Source organism: Gobius niger, assembly GCF_951799975.1.
Source record: "Gobius niger genome assembly, chromosome: 1".
NCBI classification, from domain to species: domain Eukaryota; kingdom Metazoa; phylum Chordata; class Actinopteri; order Gobiiformes; family Gobiidae; genus Gobius; species Gobius niger.
The window spans coordinates 67,194,407-67,208,994 of record NC_136852.1 but is presented as its reverse complement, the minus strand read 5'-3'; the positions used below and the strand labels follow the sequence as shown (position 1 = coordinate 67,208,994).

The 14,588-nt window shown below is 40.4% G+C and overlaps 1 protein-coding gene across 5 annotated transcripts in view; it reads right to left on the bottom strand.

Moving 5' to 3' along the window:
• pde4d (phosphodiesterase 4D, cAMP-specific) overlaps positions 1–14,588 on the bottom strand; it is a 296,018-nt gene that overhangs the window by 26,368 nt on the left and 255,062 nt on the right. For all 5 annotated transcript variants that reach the window (XM_079552154.1, XM_079552158.1, XM_079552155.1 and 2 more), the window contains exons 2-3: positions 7,341–7,532; positions 7–43 (exon numbers count right to left, since the gene is read on the bottom strand). In XM_079552154.1, the coding sequence (XP_079408280.1) occupies positions 7–43; positions 7,341–7,532 (229 nt within the window). The remainder of the gene's footprint in view (positions 1–6; positions 44–7,340; positions 7,533–14,588) is intronic.

Genomic DNA, 14,588 nt, shown 5'->3' with positions numbered 1-14,588 from the left:
GCTCACCTGTGCAAACGGTGTTACAATCATATCGTCGCCATGACTGCAAGACAAAGCACAGACAGACACAGGGTTAAGGCAATATAATCACTACCAAAAAAATGCATGTTACTACAAGTCGTCATTTTTAATATTGCTTTGAGTTTGTTGGTGGGAAAAGGCCCCTGCATCACACACATCGCGACAGAATCTCAGATCTTAAAGTCAGGCTCCTGAATTGTGACGGACGCATCTTTGGCTATTGTCACCAAAAGCACTAAAACCTGTCAAACCCGGCCCCCGCTCTGCTCCTACTCAACTCTTCCTCTCATAGTTTGGCCTTGTTTGGTTTTCAGAGCAAACCTATTTTAGTGTCTACTCCCACCTCCACCTTTCTGCTCGGTCGGAACTCGGAACAACATGCGAAATCCACACATTGTAGTTTTAAATTCATCTGGAGCTGCAACATGTGGAAATATATCTCACTGCGATATCTGAGAAGGCTGAAACATGAACGGCTGCACGGATATGTAATTTCAACAGTTTCTCGCCTGTTGCATATAGAATATACTTCTCCAGCCCTTTAAGGAAGGCGAGTGGGAAGATGGAAACACAAGCAACATTCTTTGTGTTGAAACATGCTGGGCCCCCACTCCCAGACAGATGCGGCGCCCCGTGCAGTCTAAAGAAGCCAAAAAAATAAGCTTCTGGCATCCTGTTAACGACGACACGAGAACTAAACGGAAACACAAGCGGACAAACGATTGTGTCCATGGTTGTGCTTCTTTGAATGACCCGCATCCGATGGTTAAGGTATCTTGAAAATGTGCAGGCCCTACTTTCGAAGAACAATGCACTCTCGCTGGAGGTTGCATTCGGTCCTGCCAAAAAGAAAAAGAACTCCCACCACGCCGCTCAATAATTTACAGCGAACAACAAGTGAAACAAGGGAAAAGGCCACTTCTTCTTCTTCTTGGTTACCATCAGCGGTCATAGGATTTTGTTTGTTGTGGAAAAGCAGTGCTACATATAATATATAAGGCTGTAAGTCTTGAGCTCGCTGTTTTTGTATTTCATGCAGTTCTTATGTTTGAAGAGTTTCGTGGCGCTAGGCTAGTGCAAGGCTCGCCCATGGTATCAGCTAGCCTGCATTAAAAACAGTCTGACCGGCTCCACAGTGCACCTGAGGCAAATCACTTATAACGCCAGACTAACCATATAAATGAAACTTAGATTTGAGCAGCATCAGCTTCGTGGTTGTATAAGCTACGCAGCGGCGGAGTGATCTGCAAGAAAATAGTCCGCGATCGTTCATGTGATGCAAGGTCAGTTATATTCCAAAAATGATTCTACAGAGACAGACATTTATTAGGTGCACTGTGGAGCGGGTCAGACTGTTTTTATTGCAGTGTAGCTGATACCATAGAAATGCGCTAGCCTTGCACTAGCCTAGCGCCACGAAAATCTCTTCAAATGTATGAACTGCATGAATTACAAAAAAAAAAATATCTCCAGAAATCAACAACACTCTGGATTACTAGGAAATTAGGCCCTATGTCAAAAGTCCTGAAATATCCCTTTAATAACCTCTATTATTAAACACGCCTATGGTTACATGACTTGGAATCTGCTTTTTATTAACAGTCTTTTATCATGACCTGGGCTGTGTCTCATAAGCGTGATAGAGATCTAGATGTCTCAACTTGGGATGGAGGAGGCAACGGTAAATAGAGGGTAAGTTATGTCTACGACCCCACTGAGTGAAGGGTTCCCAGTCCTTACAAAATACTCCCATCCATAAGTTTCTCAAACCATCTCTCTCCTCCAAACAACCTCTCTCCTCTCACTGTCATCAAAGAAGTGGTTGGTGGCTTTAAAATAAAGAGGAACATCTGACAGAAGAGTGTTTCTCATGGTGTTGGTACGTCCTCTCCTGAAGATGCTGCTTTGTTTCTTCAATATCAATACAATGTCATTACTCTTTTTGTGGCTAGTCTTTTTTATAACAGCTATTATTGTGAATAGATTAATGATATTGTTCCATTTGTAGCAGTTTTGTGTGAGCGGCAACACAAAACTGAAGAAGAAGAACTGAAGAAAATTTACAAAAATGTAAATGTCCTTCTACTTCAAAACAGGCCTGTCTCGCAGTTGTATCATTTCCTGGGTAGAACTTTTAGTCCGGTTCCCTATGTAATTTTGCCAGATTATTGTGGAGAGTATTAAAACTATATATTTTTTAAAACTTTATTAAAAAAGCAATCAGAATCAGTTTACATTTGCTCTGATACGTAAAAAACAAAAAAGTGCGATAATAACATTTAACATATAGTTTGGCAGAAATTTACGAAATTTGGCAGAAAATTTTATTTGGTCAAAAAAGTCAATGAAACCCTTGTCATATGTTTCATGACGTTACCGTAGCGATGACCAGAGCTCCCCATTTACTCTAATGGAAAAATTGTATAATTGCACAATTTTACCAAATGACAAAGGCAAATGGAAAAATGTTTTTCTAGTTTCATATACCATAAGGTTTACACAAATACAGGTCATATAATTAGAATATCATGAAACAGTGCATTTACTTCTGTTATTCAACTTGAAGGAACAGGCCACCATTATTACATACTGAGATATGTTTTTACCTGAGTTTAGACAAGTTGATGTGTACCTGTCTGGTCTTTGTGTGTGCGCTCAGTCACACAAAATGACCAAAGATGTTGTTAGCATTTGGCCTCTCCCAATGTATTCCTATAGCTCCAAACAGGGTGAAGTTCGAAGCGACCACACTCTTCCACGGGCACAAAGACCAGACAGGTACGCATCAACTTGGTCTAAGGTAAGAACATATCTCAGTATGGAAAAACTGTGGCCTCTTCCTTTAAACTGTGAAACTAATATATGATAGACTCATTACATGCAAAGTGAGATATATAGCATTTATTTGTTATATTTTGATTATTATGGCTCAGTTTGAAAAAAAAATTAAAAATTAAAAATCTCAGAAAACTAGAATATTTTGCAAATGGACTGCAAGCCATAATCATCAAAAATCTACCAAAGGTTTGTCATATGTCACTTTACATGTAGTGAGTCTATATCATGTATTAGTTTCACATGTTAAGTTGAATATCAGAAGTAAATGCACTTTTTCATGATATTCTAACTGTATGACGAGCGCCTGTATATCGTTCTCATACTCGAAAATCCCTCAACAGTGGAAATCTAAACATAGTGAACCGGACTATTTGTGTGAGTGTAATAAAGTTCTTATTATGGTAATCACAAGGAAATAGGGATGCGGCAATACCGACACTGGATATTGGCGCAGATCCAGGCAAAAAAAACTGGATGCTAAATTTGTAATCCACTCATTATAAAAAAGCATCACCTCTCATTATCGCAGGCTCCCATGACATCTCCGATCTATTACCTTATTATGAATAGTTAAAAGACAGACTGTTTCCTCGTCGGTAAGTATCTCACCAATTTCATGAAAGCAATTAAAAATCCCTATAATACATCTACTTTTGTCATGTATACTTAATTTTCATGTACCCAACTATATTCTAGAAATAGCGTTGCAAAGCTGGCACTGTTTTCCCACATAAGCCTCTGCTCTTTCGGAATGTGCGACGTCACATTAAATGTAAATCCGGCTCCAGCGCCCGGGGGCCCCTTGTGACGACTGACTGTCAACATTTGTTCAGGTGAGAGCAGAGCGCCGCGATAACACTGCGTCACTGCACAGCTGGCACGGGGCAAGGGGACGGCATGACGGAGAAGGGGAGCAAGCAGTTCTTCAGATCAGAGCGGTATGTGAGCTTCTACAGATAAAGTAACCGGTTTATTTTCTTTTGGTAATGTCGCTCCACATTACATCAACACTTCCCTGGTTTAACCTCTTAACCCCCGCCTGAACCAAGCACATTTTCTGCAGTTTTGCTTTACCCACATCTAAAGGCTTCTGGGTAAAAATGGTCAAAAGAGCAGAAAGAGATGAAAATTGACAAAAATGTGTGACGAAGACGAAAAAGTGACAAAAAAAAGTGACGAAAAAGTGACAAAAAAGATGAAAAAGTGCCAGAAAAAGATGAAAAAGTGATGAAAAAGTGCCAAAAAATGTAAAAAAAAACGGATGAAAAACTGACGACAAACTGACGAAAAAGTAAAAAAAAAATAAGACAAAAAATGATACAAAAATGACAAAAAACGGTCAAAAAAGTGACGAAAAAGTGAATCAAAAAATGACAAAAAAGTAAGAAAAAATGACGAAAAAGTGACAACAAAGTGACGATAAAATTACGAAAAATGGATGAAAAACTGAAAACAGACAAAAAAGCTACACAAAATGAGAAAAAGTGAAAAAAAAAAGTGACACAAAAGTGATAAAAAAATGACGAAAAACTGTCAAAAAAGTGATAAAAATGTGAAAAAACGTACAAAATAAATACAAAAAGGTGATGAAAAAGCCACAAAAGGACAACAAAAAAAAGTGAGGAAAAGTGATGAAAATGTGGCAAAAAATGTGACGAAAATCCCCCTCAAAAAAGTTGCAGCAACAATGCAAGGAAAAAGCCCAGTTTAGATGAGTTTTGTAGGTCTTAGCTTTCAAAATAGGCGTTGCTCTGGCCTATAGATTTGGGTAAAGCTGAACTAGAGAAAATGCACTTGGTTAAGGCGGGGGTAAACAGGTTAATAACTTTTGAGCAAACAGCTTTTCGCATTTATCCAGTATCTTTAGGCACACAGGCGAATTTGCCTTGATCACAAATTGATTCAGTAGAAACAACCTGTCAATCACAAGAACTCTCCCTTCCCTTCTCTTCTCACGAGCGAGCGCTGATCAGTCCATGACATCAACATAGGTCCGCTCGCTTAACTTAACAAGGAGAGCGCCACACTTAGCGGGAGTTTGTGAGCTCGAGCCTGACGCTTCTTTTTGTTGTTGTTGTTGTTGTTTGGGTGGTTTGGCTGAGCTCCCACAGGGAATAACGTAAAGTGACGCCTATGAGCCTCACACACGTGCAGAGCGTCTTATGCTAGTCTCACTCTCCTCTGTCAGAACGTTTCTTATAGACAGAAGAAGCACCAGAAAACTGGGAAAAACAAGAGGAGGTGGAAAATTTCCCTGCTGATCGAACAGTGGTGGTGCACAGCCGCCTAAAGTCCTACATTTATCCATGCACCTGAAACATGCAAGTAATGATAAGAAATAATATTGAATAATAGATGTATGGGAGGAATTATGGGAGCTAGTAACAATTTCAGGTTTGTTCTCAACTACACCTGCCTTTCACAGCTTGCTTTTGGGAACATCGGTGTTGATATTCCACATTTTACAGATTTTAGAAAGTGGTTAACTGAAAGACAAACTATGATATTAAAAGTCCACTCTGAAAGAAAAAGAAAAGTCTCAGTGCTGAGCGCCAGGTTTCATGTGGAAGTCTAAAGTTACAGTGCGTCATTATTTCACCAAGGTTTGCCTATTGTCCCTTCTTTCGGCCTTGGCCTGAATGAGATGTTTTCAGTCAATATTTTTACTTCCTGTAGAAGTCTCCGGCACATGTAACCGGAGAGTCGTCCCTGTGTGGGAAATGGACCAAAGTGCTCCTGGCCTGTGCGCTGTATAGAGCATGGACAGCAGCACATGGTATTGACGTACAGTCAAACTGACAAATATTAGTATGAAAGAAAACCATAGGCTATATTTGAATCTAGTCAATTATGATGATGCACGCTCAGGGTATCGCCGTAGCCTTGGTGCTGCATAACTGACTTTTAACAATACACTAGCTGTTTTTTGGGCAGATTTTTATTTTATTTTATTCATTCATTACTTTGGGAGAACGTGTTTGTTTGCTTATTTTGGAAGAACATAATCAAACAATCCCCATAAATATATTAAGAGATATCAATAGGAAACTTATCCAGGGTTAGGGTTAGATTTTAATAATATAATATAAGCATGCTAATATGCAAACAAAATGATGAGCATGGCAGACATCAAGAATGATGCATAGAGCCAGGTTTGAATTTTGTTAAGGGGACTAGACGGAGTTTAAAAATGTTCCAGCCATGTCCTAATGTGTAGAATGAGCTCAGACCTGTTCACCACAACTGCCTCTAAAATCCTGCACTGTCACTTAAAAAGTTGTTAATTCGGGTCTGAAGTGCCATCATGTACGAGCTTAAAGGGATATTTCAGGATTTTTGACATAGGGCCTCATTTCCTAGTAATACAGAGTGTTGCTGATTTCTGAAGATATATATATATTTTTAATTCATGCAGTCCTTATATTTGAAGAGTTTAGTGGTGCTAGGCTAGTGCATGTCTATGGTAACTAGTAGCCTGCATTAAAAACAGTCTGACCAGCACAGTGCACCTGAGGCAAATCACTTATAACACCAGACTAACCATATAAATATCTGTGTTGAGTAATTTTTGAAATATATCTGACCTTGCATCACATGAATTACCACATTTTGAGGGACTATTTTCTAGCAGATCACTCCGCCGCTGCGTAGCTTATACAACCACGAAAATGATGCTGCTCAATATAAGTTCTTTTAAATGCAAAATGGTTAAAATTATTCTATTGACACAGACATTTATATCAGTAGTCTGGTGTTATAAGTGATTTGCCTCAGGTGCACTGTGCTTGGGTCAGACTGTTTTTAACGCAGGCTACTAGTTACCATAGACATGCACTAGCCTAGCACTAGCCTAGCGCCGCTAAACTCTTCAAATACAAGGACTGCATGAATTTATAAAATGTCAAAATGTCTGTGCACGTCACTTAAGGACAAGACATGTTAAAAAGCATTCTGGTGCTCTTTTGTTAATACATTTGGTCGACATATTACATGATTCTATTTGCATTTAAGGAGTATAATATGTATAATATATCCTTCTTTAAGCGATGCCCAAAGACGAACCTCTGTCCCTCGACACTAAAGACGTTGGGGATTTGTATTGGATTTTGTGGTGATTTACGTGGAGGCGAGGGTGAATGATTGACAGCCTGTTTGAAACACGGATGGGCCAGCTGGCAGGTGGCACTGATGCAACAGTTGTGTTTCCTGTTTGTTGGCTCTGAATGAGATTAGGCCCACGTGTGAAAATACACCCTGCAGTTGGCTGAATGATTGTGGTGGAATCACTGATCACTGCAAGGTGCAAGGAACCTCTCATGACTCACAGAAGAGTGGACTACCTCAGATCAGTTCTTCCTTCGTTTATCTTTCTTGCAAAATGGGGCTTGACTTGAACTTGAAGTAAATAACGTAGAACTTGCAAAACTTAAAGACTTTTCCACCTCTGATAACTTGCCATTGAAACAGTAACGGGCACTCACATGTCGCTGGCTATGGAGGAATTGCGGGACATGGATTTTGGGGAGAGGTCGTAGTCGGAGTCGGAGCGGTACAGGAACGACTCTCTCCGCTGACTGTGGACGAAGTTGGCCTGGAGGATGAGCCCAGAACCCGGACTGGCCATGGGGTCCAGGGGGCTGCGACCCGCCGACGTGCCATTGTCCACGTCGAAGCTGCAACGAGAAACACAAGAAACAGTTGTTAGGGATGTAGCGCATTCTTATCACAGGCTTGGGGAACATCAGCTCTCGTTTTGTAACTTGATTGCATGGAAAGGACAATTCATGATCAGGGTCCGACTTCCTAAGCACCTCATTTCATGCTTCAAATGCCCTCTGGTGGTATCTGCTGCTCCACATCAGAAAGAAAATACAAGCCGTAATTCCTAGAGATCCACACACCGCCATAATGAACACAGTCTGGATGCAAAATACGCACAAGCCAACTGCCCCACAAAGATCATACGACACATTCACAGCCTGAAGATTTCTATTAAGGTGAGTCACAGCAGGTCCAACTTTTTCCTTTTTGCTGCAGTTTGGTCTCTTCACATATTGTATTGGCATCTCTACACAAGCTTCTACAGGGTTTCAATATCTAATTTCTAGCTATATTTATTGAGCATTGAAAAGCTAATCTACAAGACAAGTTTCAAACTGATATCTCAAACTGTTTCTCTATTCACCTGCAGTGTTTCCCTCGTTCTTTTCAACATAAACACAGTCTAGAAGAGATAACGCAATCGTGCCGTCACGCCTTGTTCTGCGCAAACACCACGGCTTTCTTTCCCATATGTCGGTGTCACTGGGTCAGCTGGTGATGCGCTGTGAAACATGTTTTTGCACACCATGACGCGCAGCTCCTCTGCTGCAGTCACACTTTGACATGCGGGGAATGTGCGTGGAGAAATATAATAGCACTGACTTTTGATGTCTATAACATGGGAGGGAAAATGACAGCAAAAGTGTATTTCATTAGGTGTAATGGTACAGTTAATGACAGGTGCAAAAACATAAATGTAACCTTGGTTAGAGAGGTCTACTGTACTCGATTTCACCCGCCTTCAAAAAATATTTAAGCGGAACAGATTGGATTTTAAAAGTCAGCCACAGCCCCAATTTCATCATAAATCGTCTCTAACACATGTTATGGAATTTTTCTTCATTTATTTTCTTATATGAGGCAAATCAAATATGGATTTTACAAAGTGCAAACGTAATGTTGGTCTATTCAAAATTACAAAAAAAAAAATACATGTTGCATCAGTTGTTTATTGACTATTTTGTTTTGGGTCTTAAGCCCCACCCACTTCCCAATGCCCAGTCAAAAAGCCCCCAGAACACCATTGGGTTGCCAGCTCCTGATGAAAAACAAAACAAAAAAACAAATTAAGTGTGTAAGATTAAAGGGGGACACGGATCGGACGGCGTCGAGGCACTTGGAGCGAAAAGATTGTGTCCTGGTGTCCTGGTGTGTATTACCCCCTCTGGGGGTAATACAAGTGTTAATGGGATGATTGGGGGGTCTTTCATTTCTCCCTGTTGTCTCTGGCCAGAAAACCACAGTTACAACTTTCCCTGCTCCGACCTGGAGGCTCAATACGTTTGTTAAGTGGTGACGTCACAGCTCTACTTCCGGGTCCCGAGATGTGCGAGAAACTACACAAAACTCTTTAATACCACAATCAATATTTCTGAAGCTCAACGGAGAGTTACTGAACAGACTTATTTATCAGGCCCATTAGCCAAAAATGCTGCACCTACTGCTAGAAAAGTAATATTTACCTAAACCGGTACATCCGGGTTAGCGGAGATAAATGCTAATGGCGCAGCAGCTACGCTAACCCCGGAAGTAGTAACTCTAGTAAATATAACCTTTTTTAGCAGTAGGTGCAGATTTTTTGGCTAATGAGTCTGAGAAATAAGTAGGTTCAGTAAAATCCGTTGAGTTTCAGAAATATTGATGGTGGTTTTTAAGAGATTTTTATGTTTTTTAATCGCATATTTGCCGGTCTGCTAGTATCCGGAAGCGGAAGTCGTGACGTTACACTTAACAAACGTATACACACTAATGGAATCACGAAGAAGAGGCTAACTGCGGGCAACACCACTTTAGTAGTATTTACAGCCAAGTTTGAGTGAAAAAAAAATATCTCCATTGTGTAATTGTGTTGTGGCACAATGTATAATATCCATCTCTCCCTTTGTCTTTTCTGTCAGCATAGTATTTACTCTCATGAACAATTAAAGAGTAAAATAAACGCGACATGCTACGACACCTGCAGTGGTGTTTATGGCCTCTAGGGGCATGAGTTACTTATGGTTTAATGGAAATACGAAAAGGAAGAGATGAAACCATATCAGTTGTTTCAGGTCAAAATGCTGTGATTGGTCAGAATGGTGATACATTTGTCGTGGGAATGGTTGTGCTACTACGAAAGAAGACAGAAGTTTTAAGGATCCGCATGAAGTTGGACAGTTTGTTGGGCGTGTGGTGGGAGTTGTGAATTCAGTCACGATAACAAGAAACATGGTGTTTATTGACTGTAAAACTCAACGTCAAAGAGATTGTGATTTTGAGAAATGTAAAGACGAAGTGGACGAATTGGAATTTAAATGCCTTCATTGTGACAGAGATCATCGGGTAGGGTTAGTAAATTGTCCAAGAGGGAAACATGAGCGAAAAGTGCTAAAGTAAGATTGGAAAATTAAGTTACATATGCTGGGAAGAAAGCAAAAGAGCAGGAAGATGTGGAAGGAGGAGAACCAGGCACAGTGAAGAGTTTCATGGGGGTGAATCAAAAGTCTTTTTTGGCTTTCGTGGCAATGATCATCAGTTGTACGGCTAGTCGTCGGGGAAAATCTGACAACATTAAAGAGACACTTGACGCAGCGCAGAAGTTTTTGCAAGTTGATGGCATCTCTGGGGAGGATTTGGACAAAGTGCTGAGGGAGGGATTTGAACATTCAATGTAGGTTTTGTTTTCTGAGATTGTGATGGATGGACTTATAGATTTTTTTTTAGTAACTTCCTCGAGAAGACCGTGATCCAGTAGGTGGTGGCAATACAAATCTTTCTAGGTTGTCGTCCACCAGAAAACCTCAAGAAGAAGAAGAAGAAGAAGAAGAAGAAGAAGAAGAAGAAGAAGAAGAAGAAGAAGAAGAAGAAGAAGAAGAAGAAGAAGAAGAGCTGATAGTATATCATGCAAAATTGACTTAACCATGTTATAATTATCTGTTGCAATTAGGAGTGTGACAATATATCGATTTTCCGATACATCGCGATATTTTGCGGGACGATACAATACTTTTTATTCCGATATCGATACTTTTGATGACGTCGTGCATATTAGTGAGCAACGTCATGCATATTAATGAGGCAGCAGTGCTCCACTCTTTTCACAGTCAACGGAGGCCAATAATGATCAAGAATTCAGTCAGGACAGCAGGGGGCAGCACTACAAAACCTGTTCCACCAACCAAACACTGTCACACAAATAAATTACTTTTAATGATAGTTTTTATAATTGTAAAGAAGATTAATTTGTTTATTTATTACTTTTAAATAGGACTGTGGTTTCTTGTTTATTTCATTGTAAATGAAGTCACTGAGTGTTTAAGTGCACTTGAAGCACTTTTCATGCCTTTTGCAGTTTAGACTCCTTCATAGAACTCTTCCTCGCACTGAGTAGCTTGTTAGCTAACGTTGTCGTAGCTGTTTTGAAACTAGCCTTTGCCCATGAGGCTCCGGTCACTGTTGGAGGAGCGCACTCTGTTGGCCTTAAGTATAACTGCACTTTACCATATTTAGTGCAGCTTATATATTTGGACATAGACAATATACAAATATACATTGACTTCAGAAAGGAGGATGAGGATGAGCCCAGACCTGTTCACCACAACTGCCTCGTATGACCTGAGGTGGCAGCAATGAGTATAAAATGGCCAACTTGCATCTAACCCCGTGAAGAGACTTTATTGTGTCACCGTAGCTCAATATAGTAGGTCTGCTCAACTTCAAAAATAATTAAAGCAATACAACTAATAACACGCTGGATGAAATATGCAAATACTACATGGAATCATTAGTAGTACAAGTGGGACAGGTATATGCAAATCTGTCACTCTGTAAACAATTACAAATACTAACATGATAATCTAGGATAATGCAAATTTACATTATATACAAAAATGTAATGGATTAAATAATGCAAATGGACAGTGGTAAATTGAAGGCTGATGTCAACAAACAAAGGTGCATCATAAACATACATCATACATCAAAGCCAATTTATACTACAGTAGTTATAAAAGCTTAAAGAAAGCATGATATAGGACCTTGAAGATGAAGCTGTACTTTATTGGACCTCCAGGACAGCTGGCGATTGAGCCTATTGTGCATGTCTTATAAAGAAGATGGTCCACTGCAGTACTTGAGAGCCTCTGTATTTCTCCTGTTAACGTCTGTCAATGACTCACATCCTTAATAATAATAAATAGGAACGCGCTCGGCTTTATATTAGTATTCCGTGGAGTGTCCAACTCCACGTCCCGAATCCGCGACTGACATTTCCCGACAACAAAAGCATGAAAACAGAAACCATGGTTCCCAATTACTGTGACCATACGTTATTTTTCTTTGATGTCTGGAGGCTGTGGTCAATTAATGAAGTGGTAGTGGTGGTGGTGGTGGTAGTAGTGGTAGTAGTAGTGGTGGTAGTAAGATATGGAAGGAGGAGAACCAGGTACAGTGAAGAGTTTCATGGGGGTGAATCAAAAGTCTTTTTTGGCTTTTGTGGCAATGATCATCAGTTGTACGGCTAGTCGTCGGGGAAAATCTGACAACATTAAAGAGACACTTGACGCAGCGCAGAAGTTTTTGCAAGTTGATGGCATCTCTGGGGAGGATTTGGACAAAGTGCTGAGGGAGGGATTTGAACATTCAATGTAGGTTTTGTTTTCTGAGATTGTGATGGATGGACTTATAGATTTTTTTTAGTAACTTCCTCGAGAAGACCGCGATCCAGTAGGTGGTGGCAATACAAATGTTTCTAGGTTGTCGTCCACCAGAAAACCTCAAAAAGAAGAAGAAGAAGAAGAAGAAGAAGAAGAAGAAGAAGAAGAAGAAGAAGAATGTTATAATTATCTGTTGCAATTAGGAGTGTGACAATATATCGATTTTCCGATACATCGCGATATTTTGCGGGACGATACAATACTTTTTATTCCGATATCGATACTTTTGATGACGTCGTGCATATTAGTGAGCAACGTCATGCATATTAATGAGGCAGCAGTGCTCCACTGTTTTCACAGTCAACAGAGGCCAATAATGATCAAGAATTCAGTCAGGACAGCAGGGGGCAGCACTACAAAACCTGTTCCACCAACCAAACACTGTCACACAAATAAATTACTTTTAATGATTAATTTGTTTATTTATTACTTTTAAATAGAACTGTGGTTTCTTGTTTATTTCATTGTAAATGAAGTCACTGAGTGTTTAAGTGCACTTGAAGCACTTTTCATGCATTTTGCAGTTTAGACTCCTTCACAGAACTCTTCCTCGCACTGAGTAGCTTGATAGCTAACGTTGTCGTAGCTCTTTTGAAACTAGCCTTTGCTCATGCGGCTCCGGTCACTGTTGGAGGTGCGCACTCTGCTGGCCTTAAGTATACCTGCACTTTACCATGTTTAGTGCAGTTTATATATTTGAACATGGACAATGTACAAATATACATTGACTTCAGAAAGGAGGATGAGCCCAGACCTGTTCACCACAACTGCCTCTAAAATCCTGCATTGTCACTCAAAAAGTTGTTAATTCGGGTCTGAAGTGCCGTCATCCATGAGCTTAATATAGAAGGTGCAGTTACACGTATGACCTGAGGCAGCAGCAGTGAGTATAAAATGGCCAACTTGCATCTAGCCCCTTTAAGAGACTTTATTGTAGCTCAATATAGTAGTATAGTACTCAACTCAGACAAAAATAATGAAAGCAGTACCACTAATAATACGCTGGATGAAATATGCAAATACTACATGGAATCATTAGTAGAAAAAGTGGGACAGGTATATGCAAATCTGTCACTGTGTAAACAATTACAAATACTAACGTGTTAATCTAGGATAATGCATATCTACATTATATACAAAAATGTAATGGATTAAATAATGCAGTGCAAATGGACAGTGGTAAATTGAAGGCTGATGTCAACAAACAAAGGTGCATCATTAACATACATCATACATCAAAGCCAATTTATACTACAGAAGATGTCAAGGCTAAGGTGTGTAAATAGTTATAAAAGCTTAAAGAAAGCATGACATAGGACCTTGAAGATGAAGCTGTACTTTATTGTCCCTGCAGGACCTCCAGATCTTGAACAAAGGTTTATTTTGAACAAGGACAGCTGGCGATTGAGCCTATTGTGCATGTTTTATAAAGGAGTTGGTCCACTGCAGTACTTGAGAGCCTCTGTATTTCTCCTGTTAACGTCTGTCAATACAAAACATGACTCACAGCCTTAATAATAATAAATAGGAACACACTCGGCTTTACATTAGCATTGCGCGGAGTGTCCAACTCCACGTCACGAATCCGCGACTGACATTTCCCAAAACAACAAAAGCATGAAAACAGAAACCATGGCCGCGCTGCATAAAACATAGGTCAGCATCGTCAGACCAGCTCCTTTCTCCGCCGCGCTGTGTCGTCACGGTGAGCAGCTTACAAAGAGCCTAAGACGAGATTGCTCGCTCCGGTGACGCAGCCGAGAGGGGGGGGGGGAGGCAGATCTGCTGCGTCACCACGGTTACCACGCAATCCCATAATCTACCCCTGGGCGAGGATAGGTGTGCGAGAGGGGTTTCCCTGTGAGGTCAGCGCCCGGGTTTGTTTCTATGCACGAGAGGACTGTTTTTGTGTTCAAAGGTTCCAGGTTGAATACAGAGTGAGAAGAGAAATCAAATGGAACGATGTTCAAATCTCATATCAAGTGAAAAATGCTGGAACTTGCTTTAGTGCAAAGAGTTGCAGGCACTGGGAATGGCAATGGTTGACGGTTTGAATCCTGGCAAGCTGTGGCTGTGCCCTTGGGCAGGACTGTACAGCACGTTCCCAATTACTGTGACCATACGGTTATTTTTCTTTAATGTCTGGAGGCTGTGGTCAATTAACGGTAGTAGTGGTAGTAGTGGTGGTAGTGGTAGTAGTAGTAGTAGTAGTAG